This window comes from Littorina saxatilis, linkage group LG12 (assembly GCF_037325665.1).
Source record: "Littorina saxatilis isolate snail1 linkage group LG12, US_GU_Lsax_2.0, whole genome shotgun sequence".
Lineage (NCBI taxonomy): Eukaryota > Metazoa > Mollusca > Gastropoda > Littorinimorpha > Littorinidae > Littorina > Littorina saxatilis.
Window position 1 is genome coordinate 72827002 of NC_090256.1, and position 24434 is coordinate 72851435.

General features: G+C 43.5%; 2 protein-coding genes across 3 annotated transcripts in view; one reads left to right on the forward strand and one right to left on the reverse strand.

The window, feature by feature from the left end:
- LOC138983234 (bifunctional 3'-5' exonuclease/ATP-dependent helicase WRN-like) overlaps positions 1-11651 on the reverse strand; it is a 41381-nt gene extending 29730 nt beyond the window's left edge. The window contains exons 1-11 of the mRNA XM_070356650.1: positions 10833-11651; positions 10355-10430; positions 9826-9901; positions 9468-9535; positions 8706-8814; positions 7548-7622; positions 6073-6155; positions 5096-5202; positions 4361-4467; positions 1831-1988; positions 1079-1170 (exon numbers count right to left, since the gene is read on the reverse strand). Of these exons, the coding sequence (XP_070212751.1) occupies positions 1079-1170; positions 1831-1988; positions 4361-4467; positions 5096-5202; positions 6073-6155; positions 7548-7622; positions 8706-8814; positions 9468-9535; positions 9826-9901; positions 10355-10430; positions 10833-11408 (1527 nt within the window). The 5' untranslated portion in view covers positions 11409-11651. The remainder of the gene's footprint in view (positions 1-1078; positions 1171-1830; positions 1989-4360; positions 4468-5095; positions 5203-6072; positions 6156-7547; positions 7623-8705; positions 8815-9467; positions 9536-9825; positions 9902-10354; positions 10431-10832) is intronic.
- A 2453-nt stretch (positions 11652-14104) lies between these two features.
- LOC138982741 (chitotriosidase-1-like) lies at positions 14105-23589 on the forward strand. Of its 2 annotated transcripts, none has more exons than XM_070356076.1 (9): positions 14105-14458; positions 14953-15026; positions 15570-15867; positions 16174-16285; positions 16865-16989; positions 17285-17408; positions 18770-18955; positions 20047-20166; positions 20549-20677. In XM_070356076.1, the coding sequence occupies exons 1-9, from the start codon at positions 14445-14447 to the stop codon at positions 20660-20662; spliced, it is 1167 nt and encodes a 388-aa protein (XP_070212177.1). In that variant the 5' UTR covers positions 14105-14444; the 3' UTR covers positions 20663-20677. The 2 variants fall into 2 exon arrangements, with proteins under 2 accessions (XP_070212177.1, XP_070212176.1); XM_070356075.1 differs by lacking the exon at positions 20549-20677 and adding an exon at positions 21316-23589 and having other exon boundaries at positions 14107-14458.
- The last annotated feature ends 845 nt before the right edge of the window (positions 23590-24434 follow it).

Sequence of the window (24434 nt, forward strand, 5' to 3'; positions counted from 1 at the left end):
TGAACTGACTGATTAACAACCCTTTTCACACTGAACTGACTGATTAACAACCCTTTTCACACTGAACTGACTGATTAACAACCCTTTTCACACTGAACTGACTGATTAACAACCCTTTTCACACTGAACTGACTGATTAACAACCCTTTTCACACTGAACTGACTGATTAACAACCCTTTTCACACTTAACATGGACACGGTCTCGGCTGGTTTTACTGATAAACACCTTTTCTACACTAACATGTGAACAGAAGGTGTTCTTATGTGTTGGTATTTTGTTTTGTAATTTGTGGTTTAATACTGTGTAAAGCGTGGAGAGCACCGACTTATTCTGTGGTTCGCACTATATGAGTGCTCATTATTATTATCATTATTATCAATATGAACACTATCTCAGCTTTATACATTAAAAGCAACATGTTCTATCAAGCATCAGGATTTCACACAGAGGAAAGACATTAGTCTTGTCATAAAACGACTCAACTTTCAACCAAATAGTCAGACTTGTACATTTCACCAGAGTATTAAAGTTGCCTAACTCCAATGACTTATTTCATGGTATGGGCACAAATGTATTGAAGACATTCCCCCTCTTTTCTTCTCCATAACCTCATTAATTTACCTCCATTTTAATATTCTCTTCTTTTTTCGACCCCCATTTTCTCAGATTTGGAGAGGTCTTGATAGAATATAGTCAGAAATAACTCTGCCAGAAATAACTCTGCCAGAAATAACTCTGCCAGAAATAACTCTCCCAGAAATAACTCTGCCGGGTTCGTATGGGTTATGAAAGAGTGAATACTCTTGCTTTCATCGAGTCAAACTTTCCCACATGACATCATAATCCAGGCATGAGCGAAAGGCGTGTCTGAAACATGTGGACAAGGAGCATGTGTCAAAAGCTTGCCTCAATAAAAGCAAGAAAGAGTATTCACTCTTTCATAACCCATACAAACCAGACAGTTATTTCTGGAGTTGGTCTATCAAGTAAAAGGGGGGTTCCACTGGCACTGAAGCTGAGAAATGCTTTCATACTAAGACTCCAGCTGAGATTCAACAGTCCTGTATGAAACAGACCTGCACTTGGTCATTGATGAACTTGTTGTGAGCTTGCTTCCTTGCGCTCAGGGACAATCCAGCATGGTACGGCAAGCAGGACACGCCAAGACCTGTTATTAACACACACAAAACATGCAATGCTTGTATAAAAGGTGATGTTTGGCAATAACTCAGTCTTCTTCTTCTTCTTGTCGTTCGCCTAGGATAACTCTGTCAAGTTAGTATGGGTTGTTGAAGAGTTGCTTCCCCTTGTTTCCATAACCACACTGAGGCAAGCCTACAATGTCACGTGTAGCTTGCTTCAGTGTTTCTCGGAAAAAGCAAGGAAAAACCAGTATTTTGTACAATTACGAATCTTGCCTCACACAGAAACTGGTCACTTGTTTATGCGTACCAGTCAAACCATGTCTAAAACACAGTGACTGCATTATGTTTTTTTCCGGTGTGTTTTTTAAGACTGAAGTTGTGCTTTTGTACCCAACGCATGTGGCTTTTTAATTTGGCTGGAACTTGTACTGGCTGAGAGTCATGTGCATGTCATAGAAAAGTAGCTTTCCCTAGTCTGCAAAAATGAGTTTTTACATTTATAACTTTTTCTTCTTTTTGTTTTGTTTTGAAGAATCAAAAAAAGGTTCTGCGGTCAGAAGGAAAAAAATAGGGTCCGTCCAGGAACGTGATTCACTGAAATTTTGTTTTGTTTTAGGCCTTATTGTTACTGGAATGTTGAATAACAGGCAAAGCAAAACATTCACAAAAAAACAAAAGTTTACCTTTGAGAACCCCAGTGACCTCCATAGTAGTTTTTTTGGTGGGGCAGTAGATGATAGTGGGTGAACTGAACTCGTAACCATTGGACTTCCTAGCCATCAAGCCCTTGAGGTCGATGGCTGGGCTGGTCTTGTTCGACACTGACAGGTACAGGTTCGGCCTGAGAAGAAATGAAGTGACAATTATCAGGTTTGACGACACTGAAATTAATCAAAAAGATGACACATGCACAGCAACCACAAGAGTGATTACAGTGGAACCCACCATTATGAGACCCCCACCATTATGAGACCCTCACCATTATAAGACTCCCACCATTATAAGACCCCCACCATTATAAGACCCCCACCATTATAAGACTCCCACCATTATAAGACCCCCACCATTATAAGACTCCCACCATTATAAGACGCCCACCATTATAAGACCCCCACCATTATAAGACTCCCACCATTATAAGACTCCCACCATTATAAGACTCCCACCATTATAAGACTCCCACCATTATAAGACCCCCACCATTATAAGACTCCCTTTACTATCAGACCTCATGTTCTCAGACGTTTTCTTCGTAGTGTCACTTTGTTTGTTTGTTTGTTTGTTTGCTTAACGCCCGGACGACCACGAAGGGCCATATCAGGGCGGTGCTGCTTTGACATTTAACATGCGCCACACACAAGACAGAAGTCGCAGCACAGGCTTCATGTCTCACCCAGTCACATTATTCTGACACCGGACCAACCAGTCCTAGCACTAACCCCATAATGCCAGACGCCAGGCAGAGCAGCCACTAGATTGCCAATTTTAAAGTCTTAGGTATGACCCGGCCGGGGTTCGAACCCACGACCTCCCGATCACAGGGCGGACGCCTTACCACTAGGCCAACCGTGCCGGTTCGTAGTGTCACTAAATTTACCTTCAATACAAGACTTTAAAGACCCACATATCTCAGATTTTGGGAGGTCTTAAAACAGACGTATCACTGTATCAGCAATAGATATTTTCATGGTTGTCACTCCCAAAAAATGAAAAACCTGAAAGTATGTTGTGGGGTGCAGGGGCAGCGCCCCCCGTATGTTGAAAATTTTGAAAATCTGAAAGCGATTATTTGGCCTCTCCGGCAAACTATTTACACAAAACAGCAAAAATAATATCCTCCTTTAAAGCAATTGATAACAGCACAACAAAGACTTAATTAATCACCCCCCGCGGGTTAGGGGGAAGAATTTACCCGATGCTCCCCAGCATGTCGTAAGAGGCGACTAACGGATACGGATTCTGTTTCTCCTTTTACCCTTGTTAAGTGTTTCTTGTATAGAACATAGTCAATGTTTGTGAAGATTTTAGTCAAGCAGTATGTAAGAAATGTTAAGTCCTTTGTACTGGAAACTTGCATTCTCCCAGTAAGGTAATATATTGTACTACGTTGCAAGCCCCTGGAGCAATTTTTTGATTAGTGCTTTTGTGAACAAGAAACAATTGACAAGTGGCTCTATCCCTTCTCCCCCCCTTTCCCCGTCGCGATATAACCTTCGTGGTTGAAAACGACGTTAAACACCAAATAAAGGAAAGAAAGAAAGAACTTAATTAATCAACAGACAAAAGCTCATGAACAGTTCAGTTTACACTGAACAAAAAGTCCTACCTGAAGTCCAGGGAAATTGTGTTTTCAATCAAAAAGTTTTCAGTTCTGGGATGTTGGGTCTACCTCACTCTCAGCTCGAGAAACAAAAACTTGTTGTATGAATCCAATGTGAACTTCAACTACCTAACCTTGTCACCACACATCATGACATGTTAATTCCAAGAATAATAAACTGTAACACAGTTATGAAGTTGGTAAACAGAACAACAAATGTAGCTAAATGTTTCAGTGGTTGAAGTCCTAAAAGTAAGCCATATGTAGTTGGTGATAGTCCTCCAACATGACACTGACACAAAAAGTGGACATCTTCAACAATACACTTTCACAAGTTCAGGAAAAATGTATCAAAAAATGTATCTTCTTCAGCCAAGTTGGATGCTCTGTGTTTGTGTCATTCTTCTCTGCTAGCCATTCCCACTTCCACTTGTTTTTTTATACCCGCCTCCAGTTTCTCAAGCTTAGATAGATCGTCATCCTCACTGATGTACGGCATGTTGAAGCAAAATTTGCAACGGTTTTCACAACAAACTTCCTAGCATCGACAAATCGCATCCACCGAGAATAATGGCGGCTTTAGCAATGCCTGGATTCTCTCCTCCCGCCAAAAGAGCTTCAAAACTCGGATCGGAATCTCTAGTCAAAATTCAACCGAGCGAAACGAACTGCGATTTTTTTTCTCTGAATTTTTTTTTTCCGCAACAAAATTGAAAACCCGGAATTTCCGGCTGTGGACATTTTCAAAAACCGGAATTCCGGCACCTTGCCGGAAGAGTGGCAACCATGTATTTTCCAACATAACTGACAGGTTTTTATGTGCTGTGGAAGAATTGTATATTTTGAAGGATGGTGGGATATAAACATGCCAATAATGTCACAATAGGTCTCACCTGTCAAAGCCTGTGCAGGTAACCACAGGTGAACGCAGTTTCAGGCTGCGGCAGATGTCTCGTCGTACCTCGTCAGTAGCTGTAGCTGTCAGTGCCATGATGGGCACCTGCAGGTAAACAAAAGGACAAAAATATCATCACCACGGTGACAAACAGACGTGTACAATACTGATGAAGGTCAGTCTGACAGATATAGTTCATGTAAGGAAGCCAAGGTGAGGAGTGGGGTTTTCAGGCATGGAAATTCCAAAATAGAAAAAAACTCTAAAAATAGGCCAAGGTCCCTGGGCCGCCTAGGCCCCGGCGGGGTACAGGGGCAGAGCCCCGTTGGGGGTAACGGAAGGAACACGAATTTTAGCATTTTAGACCAATATTTTGATAGTTCTTGTGTAAGCAAATAATGGATTGCCGCGGACAATTTTTTTATTTTCGCTGAAACGTAATTTCCTTTTCGCGGAAATGACAATTCCCATGCCTGGTTTTAGATACTGTGTTCACCCCCTTGCAGGAAATTTTTGCACATATTATTTAGCTAAAAATGTACATTCAAGCGCATATTAGGTAATTACATTAGGGTGCAATATCTGACAAAGATGCATTGATAAAAGCAACAGAGATATTGCTTTGATACCTTTTCACAATTTTGCACGCTATGCAGCCCCTTATTTTCTCACACTTTTTGAAGTGTTAAAAGGATAGTTCCACCATATTACACTGACAGTGGAGACGCCCTACCTGTGGGAACGCCTCTTTCAAAGAGCCGAGTGACCGGTACGCTGCACGGAAGTCGTGGCCCCACTGAGACACACAGTGAGCTTCGTCTATGGCAATCAGGTCGATGCCTGCAAGTAGCACACACAAAATATATGAGAAATGGAAAAGCACGCACCACAAAATACCATACTTAAACATTAAAAAAAATCTTTGATACTGATAGCATTGTTTTATGACAGTGCATTTTTGATGAAAACCCCATCAATTTTGAACCACTGTCACCAGTCTCTTTTTTCTGACTACACTACATGCAGTGGAACCTCCCTTCTGAGACCTCAAAAAATCTTTGAAAAACAAGGTCTTGAAAAGGAGGAAGTCTTCTTTCTTCTTCTTCTGCGTTCGTGGGCTGAAACTCCCACGTACACTTGTTTTTTGCACGAGTGGAATTTTACGTGTATGACCGTTTTACCCCGCCATTTAGGCAGCCATACGCCGCTTTCGGAGGAAGCATGCTGGGTATTTTCGTGTTTCTATAACCCACCGAACTCTGACATGGATTACAGGATCTTTTTCGTGCGCACTTGGTCTTGTGCTTGCGTGTACACACGGGGGTGTTCGGACACCGAGGAGAGTCTGCACACAAAGTTGACTCTGAGAAATAAATCTCTCGCCGAACGTGGGGACGAACTCACGCTGACAGCGACCAACTGGATACAAATCCAGCGCGCTACCGGCTGAGCTACATCCCCGCCCAGGAGGAAGTCTTAAATTGCATGGTCTTGCAAGGGGAGGTCACCATGATTGGTGTTTGCCTTGATGCTCATGCAGTTCAACCAACAAATCATTCTCCTTCCTGAGCACATGAAACCAGAACTAACAACTTAAAATCAAAACAATTTATCAATGTTCTTTGGAATCTGAATTTTAATGCTTTTTCAAAACAAAAGAGAAAACCCAAAGACAAAAAGCGAAACACACAGGAGGCAACCGACACTGACCAATGTTGCTGTTGAGCTGAGCGAGTAGAGAGCTGGCTGAGCTAGCAAACTCTGGTGTGATGTACAACAAGCGGTACTCATTTCTGCAACAAGCAACACACAAGGTGGTACGAACTTTGGTTATACATTACACAGTGGGAACAATCATTTTCGTCTTTTACAGTACCAGGCATGGGAATTGAAAAAAAGTAAAAAAGGCTGAACATTTGTAAGTAAGCTCAAAGTCGACGGCGCAAAGAGCCTAGCCTTGGGGGCCAGGGGCATGCCCCCCCCCCCAGAAAATGTTTCTCCAAAGAACCCAAATTGTGCAATTTGGTGTCAAACGAGCTCCAAGTTTGCCACTAAATTCAGTTTTCAGAACCATTTTTGCCTCCTCCATTTTTTTTTTCGGGGGACACTTTAGCTTTTTCGGCGGAACAAAAAAAAATATTCGGTGGACAATTCCCATGCCTGAGTACACCTCCTCCCTTCCCCATCAAATTCAAAAAATGAAAACTGCAATACTAAGAATTAAAAAAATCCCATTTATGTACATCATAGTACAGTGTGCAGATTTCACGTAAGACAACACGATCTTCAGATTGAGAAGAGCTCTTAATAAATTTAAAAGATCTCCCCTGTGAAACATGAGATGTTACAAATTGCGATAAATCACCAGAAGATTCTTTTGGAGCAAAAAATACCTCCCCCACCAAACCTCGTCCAGAATGTTGTACACTAACTACTGTCTTGCACAACAACATGTTGGTATTGCAGCTTTTGCCTTTCACACAGATTAAGATGTCAGAAACAGAGAGACTGCTGACGTTTTAAGATCATGAATCTTGTTCTTCTATTGCTGCCCTCGTTGGGTGCAACTCCCATGCACACGAGTGGGGGTTTACATAAATGGCCATACCCCTCTGCCATTTAGGTAATCATACTCTTTTGGGGGGATGCATGGTGGGTATTTTCATGTTTCTGCAACCATCCAAACTTACACATGGTTTGCAGAATCTTTTCTGTGCGTACTTGATCTTGTGCTTGCGTGTACACATAAAAGGTATAAGGCACTGGTAGATCTGTGCATAAGTTCACCTGGGAGATCGAAAAAATCTTGAACCCTTGTTCCACCCGGCGAAGCCAGGATTCGAACTCCGAACCTTCAACATGGAAGGCTGGTGTCCTAACCACTATGCTATTGACTTTGTGCCCGGCTATCAAGTCAAAGAACAAGAAAGGTTACATTCTTTGAACGTTTAATCATAGACGAAATGACATACTCATCAGTATGTTGAACTGGGGGTTTAAGAAGTGGACGGACTAACAAATTATAACGAGACAGTAATCAGAAAAAGAATGAAGCTCGGTGAAGCTTTGCCTCAAGATGGTGAGAATTCTGTTCCGTTTGGTCGTATTAAGCGTTCCTGTTATTAACCTTTCTTCTTTTTGATCACAAATGAAGATAGCCATAGTGTTAAAAAAAAGGATCAAACCTCAACAAATTGGTTCGGACGGCCCCGTTGTCTTCTTGAGCCGAGCCCATGAGGCAGGCTGGAATGTTAGCAGCTCTGAACAAGAAAAGAAAACATTTAGATAGAAGATCTAACAAACACAACAAACAAAAAAAAAGCCTGTTGCAGATAATCAAACACAAATAAATCTAAGTGATCTTCAAACCACTGAATTGCGTGAACGATCCTTTTGGTTCCTAGATCCTAAACAACATCTCATCCGACACCTCAACACAGTATAAATGACAGCTACCTTGTGCTGAAGGGATCAAATCTGACTCATAATGGTGTCTCACTGATTCTGTGGTTGAATTCAACCCCATCTTCTGATCTAGTAATATTAAATCTTACATTTCAATACCAAGATGGAATGGCAGTTGCTACACTCTGTCACAGTAACACGACAGAAAAAAAAATTACCAGGGAACTTTACATAATAATAATAATAATAATAAATGAGCATTTATATAGCGCAACATCATAACTTTACAATTATGCTCTTTGCGCTTGACACATTTAAAATTAAAACACAGTTATACAAGCATTTACATCTACATTCATAGTCAACAACGCTTAATTAAAAGCATACACCATCACACATACATTACAAAAGATTCTTCCACTAACTAAGTAATAAAAACATGAATAAAATAGGTAGTAAAAAACAAGGAAATACCAGCTGAATACCCTTAATCAAACAGAACATGTTATCAACAATGCTGAAAACAGTCCTAGATGTTTATATACATTATCACATTATTACATACATAACAAGCAAGTAAGAACAGACTGGAGAACAATCTTTGAAAACTGGCAAAGGGTGCAGGGGCACCTGAGGCAAAGCCCCCCCCCCCCCCCCCCCCCCTCTTTTGGAAAAAGCAACTTATCAAATGTAAAAGCAGTTTGATAGCCTTTATGTGCAGCTAGAGCGCTAAAAAGTAGATGCAGATGCTGATGAAGAAAGAGTACACCTCAATTTTTTCTTTGAGCAAACATTTTCTTGGGCCTTAGTTGTTTTTTTAATCGGGAAAGCAGTCGCTTTCCGCGAACAATCTCGGATCCAAAGAGAAATCTCCAGTCTGGGTAAACGACACACAAGTAAGGATATGGTAAACACAACAAGTATAAGGGTTAACTCACTTCAAGCCCAGAACTTGGTCCTCCATGAGGGAGATGAGGGGGGAGATGACCACAGTCAGGCGTCCAGTGTACACAGAAGGAAACTGGTAGCACAAACTCTTCCCATAACCTGTAAACATTCACCATAGTTATAAACCATACTACATGCAGTCTGTACGGTGGAACCCCACTCTTAAGACCCCCAAATTTAGGACTCCCTTTTTCTTAAGACCTGATTTTCTAAGATTTTTGGAGGTCTTCAATCAATCAATCAATCAATATGAGGCTTATATCGCGCGTATTCCGTGGGTACAGTTCTAAGCGCAGGGATTTTTTTCTTTTTTCTTTTTTAAATTTTTTTTATGCAATTTATATTGCGCACATATTCAAGACACAGGGATTTATTTATGCCGTGTGAGGTGGAATTTGTTTACACAATACTCACGCACTCACATCGGCCAGCAGATCGCAGCCATTTCGGCGCATATCCTACTTTTCACGGCCTATTATTCCAGGTCTTGAATGGGGGGTTCCACTGTACTTCATTTGAACAACACTGTCTCTGCCAGGGCATGTGCTTCAACCATTTCATGTACCAAGTGAATCATATTAGAAGCGTTAAACTACTAAATGCATTAAATTGAGCCAGATGTGTAAAAAATGTTGTATCATACTTCTATTTTAAAAATCCCACCTGTTACAGATCTGATTTTGTTTGATGTTTAGAGGTCTCCAAACGGGGGGTACCACTGTATCGACTTAGTCCCTTTCGATCTCACTCACCTGTGGCCATGATGACACAGTTGTCTTTCTTGTCATTCACCACAGAGTTGATAATCTTCCACTGCAGCCTGTGTGATAAAGAACAATGTTGAGTGGTTATATATATATTGATTAGCTCTGAGCAAATACACACACATTCTCCTACATCAATTAGCACTTGATAAGACATACAGAAAAGCTTATGTTACGGAGCATGAACAATGCAAAGATGTTGTTCTCTAGATCCTTGTTTCACACACACCTCTTTTTGGAAACAGTTTTTCATAACACAGTAGGAGGTATACAAATTTATACACAAGTCTATAAAGTTAACAAACAGACTTAAAAGTAATAACATTCAAAAGAAAAGGAGTCTTACGGTCTGAATTTAGAGTATCCGTAGTACTGCTTTAAGACCCTTGAATAGCTTGGGTCCTGAGGCTGGTTTTCTGCATCTGAAAAGAGAAATGCACACACTTGACAATCACAGATACAAACACACTTGTGCCATTCAAATACTTCGGTTTGCCTGCAAGAACAAAGTAATACAAACAGAAACGTCATTTTTCATGATCCGCTACAGTGGTACCTGTGATGAAAGGACAGCCTTGGGACCAGCCAAAAGTGTCCCCACATTGCAGGTGGCCTGTCATGACAGGTATACTTTGGTAGAGATAATATAAAAAGGGACAAGAGAAGGTGTCCTTTTAAGGGAGGTGTCCTCTCATGGGAGGGTCCACACATCGCAGGTACTGCTGTAACTTCGACCATTATTTTTAATACATTGTACTCACTGAGACTCGGCGTAACCTCTACATATATATATATATATATATATATATATATATATATATCTTCAGACCTTTGAAATTTTAATCTATGCATCATCTTATTTCTATGTTTCTTACCGTCGTCAGCATCTTGAGGTTCATTCTGATTGTCTTCAGCTTCAACATCAGTTAAGTCTTCATCATAGTCAGCATCCTGTAAGCAACAACGAAATAGTCAGAATCAGACTGTCCCTTGAGAAAATACATTCATTAACAGTGTTTTTGTCCTCAGATTCAGAGGACAACATGACAGTTGGACCTGGTCTGAAAATAGGTCCAAATGTTCTAGCTACAAACAAAAAAAATAGTAAAAAAAAATAGTTAAAAACTATATATATCAGTGGAGTACCTTAACTTTTTAGGCTACTGGTCAGGGGGGAGGGAGCTGATAATAATCAATTGAGCAATTTGAACTGGGTTGAAGAAATATCAACCGACCTGGATTTGTCATGACCACCTTAGAAGCTTGTACCCAGCTTGGCTTATTTGATTCGTCCTGGCACAGCTTACCACAAACATGTGGTGATGTACTGAAGAATAAAGTGAAATTACTTACAAGCAGTTCTGTGTATGGATGATCTTCTCTCTCGTGTGGATTATCTGCATCACCATTTGCTCCATCCATGTTTCCATCATTGGAAAAATCCTCATCGTCAAAGTTAATATCTGCAAACTCATCAATCCGACACGCAGGTCTTCTTGTGGAATCGGCAGCCGATGGCGATGTACTCAGAAGATCTGCAGACGTATTGGAGCACTCGCCTTCCTCTGCATTCCAGTCAGGCTCGTCGAGTAAATCTTCAACGGATACATTCGCCAAACCGTCCTCCAAATCAAGGGTGATATCCGTGGAGTTGGACTGTCGGTCAGTCTGATCATCATCAAAAGCGGTCTCGTCTTCCAACGTTTCGTCATGAGATTGTGGCTCTGATTCGTGTTGAGCAAAATTCAAAGCTGATTTCAATGAATCTCTTGCATTGAAAACGAGTCTTTGCAATGTCTGATTGTCACAGAGAGATCCATTAGAAGATGAAGAAGCAGCGCCCAGCAGTCTGGTGGCAAAACGTTTTATCGTCTGCAACGCTTCTGCTAAACCCTCCCCATTCATCGCTGTTGCTTGTCGGCCTACCATGATCAACACGGGAAGAAAACAGATGAGCTGAATATTACAAACATCCTGCTAGCTACCAATATGCACTATCGCACTGGCCAAGCCGACGCTCTCACAAATTGACGAAACATTTGTTATTTTTCCACTCATTGTCCACCTCGACCATTTTCGTTCCCGCGAGCCACCAAATCTAATGTGATTTTCAAAACAAAAGAACGGCTCTACCAAGGGTAACAACTCCAGATTGCGCGCAGACGAGAACGACACTGAGTGAAGACAGGCAGCAATGTTCTCCTCTTGCTGTGCAATATTGAGTTTGTAAACAAGTAACTGAGATATGTAGGCAGGGATGGATTAGCGGGGTGGTTACAGGGATTCCGGACCCCCCCCCCCCCCAAGTGAATCATATTAGAAGCGTTTAAACTGCTAAATGCAGTAAGTTGAGCCAGATGTGTAAAAAAATGTTGTATCATACTTCGCCCCCCAGACCCTCCAACGGGGCCTTGCCCCTCAGTGTACCCCACAAGGGGTCTACCCCTGGACCCCAGGTTGTAACCCCCGCCCCCCCCCCCCCCCTTCTGGCTTAACCCCTGTGTATGTTGTGCGGAGTGAGACTGAGAGAGAGAGGCCGGTGCACCAAGCGGAGACTGGAGAGAGACTGAGACTCGAGAGGGAGGGAGGGACAGACAGACAGACAGACAGAAACTGACAGAGAGAAATCAGTACTGACAGAGAGAGAGAGAGAGAGAGAGAGAGAAACAGTGGCAGTATATATACGGGTGTGTAATAAGACGGTATGCCGCATATTATATAGTAAGCAAGGATGATTTTTTTCTTACAACTCAACTCTTGAGTTGAGAGCGAATTATTGGAGGAGGTGGCTCAATAATTATAGGAACACGCATTATTTAGGTCCCCCCTCACTTACTACATTTATATTTGTATCGATGTACTACATTTATATTTGTATTGATGTGACTGACGTGTCAACACGGCGGTTTAGTTTGGGCCAGTTAAGTTTTTGTACCGCTTAAAATGTGCCGGTTTCAGTGTATGCCTGAAATTGAAAGCCGCTGGGTGCAGAGTATTACGTGGAGGCCGTGAATCGCCATACGTTAGTGTTAATTGAGTCAGGCTGTACACATGGTACACGGAAGTAGTTGGAGAGCGCTGATAACTGTGACCCGGAGGTCGATTCAACAGCGTAAACTGCCGGTCCGGTAACACGAGAAAATTACTCCCACGAGATTTTTACTCCGGAGTAAAAATTTCGTACGAAAATGTTACTCCCTTTACGAAAAAAGTACTCCCCCATAACACGAGAAAATTATTCCCCGCGACAGGTGAGTTCCGAGTAAACATTTCGTACAAAAATGTTACTCCCCTGACGAATAAATAACGAATACTTGAAATTACTCCACCCTAACACGAGCAATTTAACTTCACATGCCAGGTGTACGAAACTTTTACTCCCTTGTTCCCTGTTAGTTTTGGTGGTGGAAGGGGTGGAGGGAGGGTAGCGCGACATTCGTTTGCGCGAGATCACATCATGTATTGGCATTATCCCCGAGTACGCAGTACTAGGGTCCAGCAGACTTTAATTGTGTGTGTGTGTGTGTGTGTGTGTCTGTCTCGACTTAACAGCTTATTGCTGGGAAACTACTGGGCGCAGTTCGTTCAAAAGTTGATACACTAACTTGATAATAGGTCCGATTGATCGTATTAAAACTTCATAATGTTACCTGGGACCTAAATGCGAAATAAATCGCAAAAGCCCCTCTTAACGGTGGGAGTTTTTGCGGTGGGAGGCTGGTCGCTTTGCGAACAGCCAGTCACTGAACTAAAGGCAGCTGAGCCGAACACGTCACGCAGTGACGAGAAAAGCATGATTTCAGTGCAAGCCAGACAACGCGTGGGGAAATGGTCTCGGCAAAGAAATTACAATGCAGGGTCTGGTCTCGGTGAAAGAGAGACAGAGAGCACGAGAGAGTCTATGGCCAAAGTGATCCGGGTTCGATTCATTTTGTGCACATGTGTTAGTGTTACTGTTTGTGTGTGTGTGTGTGTGTGTGTGTGTGTGTGTGTGTGTGTGTTTTTGTGTGTGTGTGTGTGTGTGTGCATGAGTCTGTACTCGTGTGTGTGTGTGTGTGTGTGTGTGTGTGTGTGTGAGTGTATGTGTGTGTAAGAAAGAAAGAGAGAGAGGGAGGGAGTGAGGGAGAGAGAGAGTGTGTGTGTGTGTGTGTGTGTGTGAATGTCTGAAGAGTACTCGGGTCCAGCGCGAGCGTTTTTTTATCCCTTCGCCCGCATCCCAATTTCGCGTACGAGATTTTTTACTGGAAGTAAAACAAAATGGGGAGTAAAAATTTCGTGGAGGGAGTAATTTTTTCGTGCCTTAGGGAGTTCTTTTTTCGTACGAAAGGTGTACTCGGAGTAAGAATTTCGTACGAAATTTTTACTCCGAAGTAAATTTTTCGTGGAGTAAATATTTCGTGTTACACCTGTAGTGTTCTGAAACTGGGAAATCCCACTGAGGTCAGAAGTTGACACATGTTTCCTCAGCCAAGCGACAACAGTGACAAATCATACAGATAAGGCGGTGTTACACGTGAAAGCCTGGCACTCAAGTAGTAGAGGGCTCCCCCTGATAACCGTCTTTGTATCAGTTGAAAGCGTTGTGTTAGACTTGCACCGTTTTTATTCGTGGCGTCGTCAGTGCTGTGTGTCAGTCATACTAGGAATACTAAACAGATGCTGCGGCTAGTGCTGTGTGTCAGTGATACTAGGAATACTAAACAGGTGCCGCTATATATAGTGCTGTGTGTCAGTCATACTAGGAATACTAAACAGGTGCCGCTAGTGCTGTGTGTCAGTCATACTAGGAATACTAAACAGGTGCCGCTAGTGCTGTGTGTCAGTGACTTATACTATAGGAAAACTATACAGGTGAGTAGGGCTGCGAAGGGACAAGAAAGACTGTGGATTGCCGCACTGACGCGAGAAAAGGGATCACCGTGCCGACGCCTCCTGCGGTGTCAGTAGAACTTTACGATCTTCACGATGCCTGCAACGAGGTAAGCCGATACACATTGTAATAGGTTATGCAAGTCAGTCACCTTATTATTGGTGTTACTGTTAGTAGCTTTTGAAGATATGAAAGAAACTATGGTGTGTGTGTGTCACAGTGTGTGTGTGTGTGTGTGTGTGTGTGTGTGTGTGTGTGTCTAGCCTACCTGTCTCAGTGGCCGCTGGCTGTGTGTGTGTGGGGGGGGGGGGGAGGTGAATGTGTGTGTGAGTTTGTCTGTCTGTGTGTCTGGCTTCCTGGCTGTCTGTCTGTGTGTCTGGCTTCCTGGCTGTGTGTCTGTCTGTGCCTATACCTCTGTGGCACGCTTCATCAGTTTCGACACAGGCGCCCGAAATAATTTTTTGTCGGTCATGTCACCGAACGGGTCGGATAGCGCGGCGCAGAGCATAGTTATACATACAGTTCATTATGAATAAAATAAACAACAAAAGTACGCTAAACCCATGGAATATTAGTTTATTGTATCTACATTTTTCTGTGTAGATGGACCCACTGCGCTGTGTTGATAATCATCATCCTTCAGTGGTGCGGCAACACCGGAGGCGAGACCCTACAAGGTAAACTGCACAACAATAACCCATGAGGCCAGCACGCACACACACACACACACCACACACACACACACACACACACAACACACACACACACACACACACACACACACACACACACACACACTCACACACACACGAAAGAAAGGAAGCAAGCCAGAGAGAGTCAGAGAGACAGGGACAGACACTGGCAGACAGGCACACACACACACACACACACACACATACACACACACGAAAGAAAGGAAGCAAGCCAGAGAGAGAGTCAGACATACAGGGAGACAGGGACAGACACTGCTGGCAGACAGGCACACGGCATACACACACACACACACACACCACACACACACGAAAGAAAGGAAGCATGAGAGAGTCCGAGAGACAGGGACAGACACTGGCAGACAGGGACAGACAGACAGACAGACAGAGAAGGAAGACATCTTACTACAATTTTTCTCAGCCTTTCATAAAAATCTACGCCCGTCCTTTTCAATACAACCACACCAAGTTCCTCACAAAGTTATTATTTGTATCGATAACGAACAACAGCACAGGACGCAGGCTACCCGCCCAAAAGCAGCCCCAAACTGGTGTGCTACTTCACACCCACTCAGCGCTTCCCGGCAGACCGGGTCCCCAGCGAAGCGTGTTCGCACATCATCTACGCGTTCGGCAGTTTGAGCACGAGCGCCTCGGAGCCCAACATCACGGCGCCCTCTCAAGGTCAGAGGTCAGCCTGGACCATCCTGACCGCACTGCGTCACGAAAATCCGGCCCTCAAAGTGCTGCTCTCGCTTCAGCAAGGCTTCCTTAATGTCGTCGGGTCGGATTTGTTAAAGATGCAACAGTGAGTTGATGAAGATTATCCATATTATCTTTTTTTTTTCTACACCGCCACGCATTGCCACCTTTATTGTTTGTGTGTGTGGTTGTTTTTTTACCAACTTAGGAACAGTGAACATGCCATCACGGGCCTCAAACACTGAAAAATTCAAGTCAAGTCAAGTCATATACTTGGTCTCGGGATATGGATAATGTGCTTTCTTCTACTGCACATTCCGTGTACATGTACTTGTCTCTAGTCCAGCCCTGAATACTACCGGCATTATCTTCAAGGGAAACCTGAAATTCAACAGCTGCATTGGTTTTGCAGGTTTGCAGTCAACGCCGTGAACTACCTTCGCAAGTATGGCTTCGATGGCGTGGACATGGACTGGGAGTTTCCCTCCCCCAGTGAAAGAGATGCCTACTCAAAGTTCTTATCGGTACACTCTATACTTTGCTCTCCTGTGGGCACTTTTTCTGTCTGTCTGTCTGTCTGTCTGTCTACTTGCTGTTTTGCTATCTGTCACTCATGTCTGTCTGCCCTCTCTCTCTCCCTCTCTCCCCCTTCTCTCTCTCCTCCTCTCTCTCCCTCTCTCTCTCCCTCCCCTCTCTCCTCCTCTCTCCCCTCTCTCTCTCTCTCCCTCTCTTTTTCCCTCTCTCCCCCTCTCTCTCCCTCTCTCCCCCCTCTCTCTCTCTCTCTGTCTCACGGTCTCTCTCTCTCTCTCTCTCTCTCTCTCTCTCTCTCTCTCTCTCTCTCTCTCTCTCTCTCTCTCTCTCTCTTTCTTTCAATCTTTGAGTGATAGTATCAACAGCTAGACCTCTGTTCCCTCCATCTGTCTGTCCGTCACCTTTTTGATTGCCGATGTGCCTTAAAATGGCGTGACATTTTCTACTCCTATGTCAAATATGTGGGGAATGTGTTAATTCAACATGAAAATGACAAAGGGGTACACGAAAAATACAAACCGGAAAATGGGTATAGGGGTATACACATGACACACACAACAACACTTGTGCAGATCATGCGGACAACCATTGACAAGGAAGCACGTGCAACAGGGAAAGCTGCCCTTCTTCTGTCCCTAGCACTGCCCAACAGTCATGCTATAGCTGAACGGAGCTACGATATTCCAGCTATTGCCAGGTATGGCTGTCCTATGTACAAACAATTTCTGAAAATACGGACGTTTCCATGTGATCAAAAGAAAAGAAAAGAAAAAGAAAACCTATTATTTTCTATCACAGTACTTGCCATGCCGGCGGTGTGTGTATGTGTGTGCGTGCGTGCGTGCGTGTGTGCGTGCGTGCGTGCGTGCGCGCGCGTGTGTGCGTCTGAGTGTTTGTGTTTTGTGTGTGTGTGTGCCTATATGCTCAACGCTCTTAACTTTTTTTCAACATAATAGTTATACCTCTCTTCTGGTTTCCGTTTGTTCAATCAGTTCTGTGGACTTTGCCACAGCGATGACGTACGACTTCCACTTGTACAGCAAAGGCCGGGACAACGTCACCGGCTACAACAGTCCCCTCTTCACCCCGGGTGGCGACTACCCGTTTTACTCGGCGGTCAGTGTACACAACATTTCTTTTCCCTTGTCTTTCATTGCTTTATTACCTCGTTGCTGAAAATGTGGCTCACAAGACAGAGTCGCGTGACCTCCCCCCCCCCCCCCCCCCCCCCTCAGGTGTGTGCGTGTTTATGTGTTTTCAGCCTCCCGCACGTTGGGCGGGGACGTAGCTCAGTTGGTAGCGCGCTGGCTTTGTAGCCAGTTGGTCGCTATCAGCGTGGGTTCGATCCCCACGTTCGGCGAGAGATTTATTTCTCGGAGTCAACTTTGTGCAGACTCTCTTCGGTGTCCGAACACCCCCGTGTGCACACATGCGCACGAAAAAGATCCCACGTTCACAGCGAAAGTCTCAGGGCTTGGAAAACACGAAGACACGCATGCATCATCTCTCGTCTCCGATTATCATGATCGTATTTCGATACTTTGACGAGACAAACCCAATGCTGATGTGTCGAAGAAGACAGCCACAGCGAGCTTGTTCGAATCAAAGTATCACACCATATCTTCAACGTATTACCAATACCTGTCCCAATATAGACCAGTTGGTCTAAGAGGACGTTAAACCCCAATAGTCAGTCAGTCCCGCACGTTTGACAGAATGGCCGAGGGCTTTACGGTACGTGCCACAGCGGTGACGCGGGGATGGGACATTGTAGCACCTCTGACTGAGTCTTTACATGAAATTAACACGTGTCTGTTCCGGTCTGGATCTGAACCCACGAGGATCACGATCTACCAACTATTGCCTCCCCCCACATTTTATGCCAGTAACTTGCATACACTCCGAAAGCAAATGCAATGCAGTGGACCTGCTCTACCGGTCAAGAGTCAGTTAATATTACGACCAATGACGACCCGTCGCGATATAACCTTGAACGGTTGAAAACGACGTTCAACACCAAATAAAGAAAGAAAGTATCACTGACGACCACTGGAAATAATCCCCTAAACAGGTATAATCAAACCTGCCCCAGCGACCACCTCTTGATGACGACCACTCGAAATAATCCCCTAAACAGGTATAATCAAACCTGCCCTAGCGACCACCTCTTGATGACGACCACATGCCCATTACGTCCACCCCTAAACATCCCCAAAAAGGTTCTTTCATACAATTTACCTGTTCAGTCATAACGACCACCTGTTTGAAAGGACCACTTTTATTTGTTCCCTTGGGTGATCGTTATGGACAGGTTTGACTTTGTTATACTTTCAACGTCGCGAGAACTTCGAACCTTTGCTTTTGCAGCTCGCGCGAGGTCGCTACACCACATGCTTTTGCTATGCTCTGAAGATTGCGAGAGATTACGAGAGCTTGAAATACCGATAGGGTCTATTGTATTTTGACTAATGTTGCAGTCCGCCATGGTGTTGTACTACATTAAGCGCGGGATGCCGTGGCACATGCTGATGATGGGGATCCCCACTTACGGCCGCTCCTGGACACTGGTCAAGTCCGATTATCATTTCCTCGGGGCGCCTGCACTGGGCAAGGGTCCACCGAGTCCCGTCACCCATCTCAAAGGCGTCTACACATACCCTGATGTAAGCTTTAATGGCACACACCTTCTCGTAAAACAGCACAGCTCACCGTCTCAATGTAAGCTTTAATGGCACACACCTTCTCGTAACACAGCTCAGCTCACCGTCTCAATGTAAGCTTTAAAGGCACACACCTTCTCGTAAAACAGCACAGCTCACCGTCTCAATGTAAGCTTTAATGGCACACACCTTCTCGTAAAACAGCTCAGCTCACCGTCTCAATGTAAGCTTTAAAGGCACACACCTTCTCGTAAAACAGCACAGCTCACCGTCTCAATGTAAGCTTTAATGGCACACACCTTCTCGTAAAACAGCTCAGCTCACCATCTCAATGTAAGCTTTAATGGCACACACCTTCTCGTGAAACAGCTCACCATCTCACATTCCATCTCGTGAAACAGCTCACCATCTTAATGTAAGCTTTGAAGGCACATTCCATTTCGTAAAACAGCTCACCATCTTAATGTAAGCTTTGAAGGCACATTCCATCTCGTGAAACAGCTCACCATCTCAATGTAAGCTTTGAAGGCACATTCCATCTCGTGAAACAGCTCACCATCTCAATGTAAGCTTTAAAGGCACATTCCATCTCATGAAACAGCTCACCATCTCAATGTAAGCTTTGAAGGCACATTCCATCTCGTGAAACAGCTCACCATCTCAATGTAAGCTTTAAAGGCACATTCCATCTCGTGAAACAGCTCACCATCTCAATGTAAGCTTTAAAGGCACACCTGGCCAGGCTTTTGCATGGGACGAGAACGTCCCTCCCCTTGGTCATATACCAGGAATGAACAGCCCAGTGCTCTCCGTGGGAATTTTCTTAGATATTTTTTAATCCAGCGCCGTTGGTGCTGAAATGTGACATTGGAGCTGTACGGGTTTTTAGTAATAAAAGACAGCTTGTGTGTGTGTGTGTGTGTGTGTGTGCGTGTGTGTGTGTGTGTGTGTGTGTGTGTGTGTATGTGTGTGTGTGTGTGTGTGTGTGTGTCAGTGCGTCTGTGCGTCTGTGTCCGTGATTAAGTTGTAGAAGTGGCCACGACATTCTTCCTTCCTAATTCAGCACTGTCAGTGTTCTTTCTCTCACCTGGCAGGCTTGCGCGGCTCTCAAAAAAGGGGCCTTAAGTGTCCCCTCCACCTCTCTGGGCGCTGTCTACCTGTACCAGGGAACTACCTGGGTGGCCTATGACGACAACAACACAGTCACTGCCAAGGTAGGACAGCATGATTTGAATTGACATGGTTTACACTTCATGTTCGGAATGCATCTGTCACTCTAACTTCATTTAATGTCATCAGTCTCCGCCACTGGCTCTATCTCTGTGTCGGCCTCTCCCTACTACGTCTCTGTCTGTCTGTTTATCTGCCTCTGTCTTTCTCTCTCGATCTCTCTGTCTCTGTCTCTCCATCTCTCTGTCTTTGGCTCTCTGTCCCTCTCTGTCTGTCGCTATTTCTCTGTCTGTCTCTCTCTATCTTGCTCTCTGTCTGCAATGTAAATGGACATGGGTATCTGCCTTTCACCACGCCAACTGTATTGTTGCGGTGTTAACGAGTCATGGGTATCTGCCTTTCAAAATGCCAACTTTCTTGTTGCAGTGTAAATGGGCCATGGGTATCTGCCTTTCACCTTGCTTTCTTTCTCGTTGCAGTGTAAATCATGGACCTTTGGCATCTGTCTTTTACCAAGCCAACTTTCTCGTTGCAGTGTAAATCACTAAATGGGCCATGGGCATTCACACCGTTTTCTTTCTCGTTGCAGTGTAAATCATGGACCTTTGGCATCTGTCTTTTACCAAGCCAACTTTCTGGTTGCAGTGTAAATCACTAAATGGGCCATGGGCATTCACACCGTTTTCTTTCTCGTTGCGGTGTAAATCACTAAATGGACCATGGGCATTCATACCGTGTTCTTTCTCGTTGCATGTTAATTTTTGGCCATGGGCATTTTAATTTCACCGTGCTTCCTTTCTCGTTGCAGTGTACATCTTGGACCATGGGGGTTCATGGATATCTGTGTTTCACCCATGCACATTTTCTGGTTGCAGTGTAAATGGGCCATGGGTATCTGCATGTCACCATGCACATTTTCTGGTTGCAGTGTAAATGGGCCATGGGTATCTGCATGTCACCATGCACATGTTCTGGTTGCAGTGTAAATGGGCCATGGGTATCTGCATGTCACCATGCACATTTTCTGGTTGCAGTGTAAATGGGCCATGGGTATCTGCATGTCACCATGCACATGTTCTGGTTGCAGTGTAAATTGGCCATGGGTATCTGCATGTCACCATGCACATGTTCTGGTTGCAGTGTAAATGGGCCATGGGTATCTGCATGTCACCATGCACATGTTCTGGTTGCAGTGTAAATGGGCCATGAAGGAGCAGATCGGGGGTGTAGGTGTGTGGGGCATGCACCTGGACGATCTGAGCAACGAGTGCGGCCAAGGATCTTTGCCTCTCATAAAGATCATGAACAAGATTGTCCTGGGCTGGAGACCATGAGGAGGTCGACCACCACTTCGAGAACACTCGCCTGCTTACGTCTGCATGCAAAACCCTAAAGGATTCAATCCAACTGACCTAAAAAAAAAAAATTGTAAAACACACACACACACACACACACACACACACACACACACACACACACACACACACACACACACACACACACACACAAAAATGTAGTTCTTAAAAAGAACAACGTGTGCGAAGCTAGCTACAAGGCCGCATTTTGCTGAAATGTGAAACAGTTAGTATATCATCTGGCCGTAAATCTTTAGGATACAAGTGAAAGAAAAAAGCTTTGATATAAATGTGTATTCCACTCCCAGCATCTCACAACGTCACATATTACCACGCACACCAGCTTGGTCTAGAATCAAGTAAGACCGGAGACAATGCACACCCGTTCAGTATCCTTAGCGGATTATGACTTTATTCAGTTATTCTGCAAAAAAGACAAATGTTGGAGAAAAACCGTTCTTTTCTGCAGCATTTCTGCATAATGTCATCTTTCGCCGAAGCAGCGTTTTTTTCTGCAGCAAAACACTTTACTGCAGTAAAATTGAAATCAAGAATGCTGCAGTAAAACGGTGCTGTTGTTTTACTGCAGAAAACCTGTTTACATTTTTTCTGCAGCATTTTGTACTGGCTCTTGGCGGATTATGACATTATTCAGTTATTCTGGAGAAAAACCGAAATGCTGGAGAAAAACTGTCTTTTCTGCAGCATTTCTGCATAATGTCATCTTTCGCCGAAGCAACGTTTTTTACTGCAGTAAAACAGTTTTTCTGAAGCATAATGTTAACTTGGTTTTCTGCAGCATTATTGCGATTAACTTTTTCTTCAGAATAGTCTGTGACAGTTTTTCTGGAGAAAAACGAACGACCTTGTAAAGTAGCGTTTGTATTCGTCGCCTGGGATAGTATAATATTTTGTAACTATTGGTAATTCTGGATGAGTCCATCTCTCGACAGAGGGGGGCTCGCGTGCTTCAACATTATAATGAGCCAGTACAAAATGCTGCAGAAAAAGTGTAAACAGGTTTTCTGCAATAAAACAACAGCACCGTTTTACTGCAGCATTCTTGATTTCAATTTTACTGCAGTAAAATGTTTTGCTCCAGAAAAACCCGTTGCTTCGGCGAAAGATGACATTATGCAGAAATGCTGCAGAAAAGACAGTTTTTCTCCAGCATTTCTGTTTTTCTGCAGAATAACTGAATAATGCCAAAATGCTGAAGAAAAAGTGTAAACAGTTTTTCTCCAGTAAAACAACATCACCGTTTTACTGCAGCATTCTTGATTTCAATTTTACTGCAGTAAAACTGTTTTACTGCAGACAAAAACGTTGCTCTCGCGAAAGATGACATTATGCAGAAATGCTGCAGAAACAAACAGTTTTTCTCCAGCATTTCGGTTTTTCTGCAGAATAACTGAATAAAGTCATAATCCGCTAAGGATAGTTCAGTGGCACGGATAACATTAGCAATATCAATAACAATAACAGTATCTTACCGTCCCTTAAAGGGATAATATTTAAGAAAACAGGCCCAAAAGACTAGCGCGCAGGGGGGGTTGCCTTCCCGTTGCAAAAGAAAGTGTTTTAAAAGCCTAATACATTGTTTTTGTTTAATCGGCAAAGAGAGAGCCCTCTTTGGAGCGTTGGGCTTCATTACTTTCCCTGAGTTACTTCCCTTGTTTGTGTACTTCATAGCGCTACCAGGGTGCCGCGTCTTAGTTCTAGTTGCCTTTAGTGTCCATAATACGAAAAGAGGCGGCGCTCTCAAGCTTATTCACTCATTTTGATTTAATGAATTACCATACCCGTGGTGCGTTTTCCACCAAATCGTGCTGTGTGCGTCTAGATTATGGTACAGTGGATACCCAAGATTCGGTGCTGATTGGTCAATTTTGCTACACTCACCCCCCCCCCCCCCCCCTCCTTCTCCACATCTACGTAAGGTGGACTGAAAGTTGTTGAATGCCAGAGTTCTTACAGTAAGGGCGAGAACAAACACAAGATAATTAACAAATTGATTGTAACACTGGTCCTGCTTCTGCAATATTCTCGAAGTTGGTGCTCTTGGCATCACATAACTTGTATTACTGCATTAAATCTATATTATTACAAGAACGCTGTGTGTGTCTGTGTCTGTGTGTCTATGTCTGTCTGTCAGTCAGTCAGTCTGTCTGTCTGTCTGTCTGTCTGTCTGTCACACTTTTGAAACTCTGGTGTTTATTAACCGATTATGCCTGAAATTTGGCATGACACATGCCACTGTTATGGAATATCAGTGGAGAACATTACCAATCGCCACACGAATACCGGAAGTATGTGCGATTAAGTGCTCACACGTACTTTCCTTCGCTAATAGCTCAGGCGTTTCTCGACAGATTCGCCCCAAATTAGGTGTCAATGTAAACATCTTAATGCTGCTTCATGGTCTACAGTCGCTGTTTAATTTTCGGAGTTATCATTTAAAGAAAGCACGTGCTACCGCTTTATTGCCAAGCGCTGCAAGCCTTTTCAACACAAGTCAAGGCAAATTTTATTTCAAGAAACCCCATGGGGGTACATGGACAAAAAATACAAGAACAATAAAGAGAGGAATGCAGGTTGTTCCATCAATACATACACATAAACTCGTTCCGTTGAAAAAATAAAAAATAAAATTACTTGTTTTACAATGTGGAAATCAAATCTCCAAAATCATCGTTCTCGTTTTATGGCTGAGTTCATTCCTACGTAACATTACGTGGGAATAAAGAACCCTACAATCAGCTGCCTAGATCATCATTTCTTTTTCCTATCAACACCTGTTTAAAATTCTTTTGAAATACCTTTTATCAAGTGAATTAAATTTAACAATATTTTTTTATTTGTTGTTGAAAATAAAAGTTGAAACTTAATTACATTTGGATTTTTGCAATAGTTGAGTGGGATTCATTTTTTTCTTAATTCGTTGAAGAAGCTGCAGT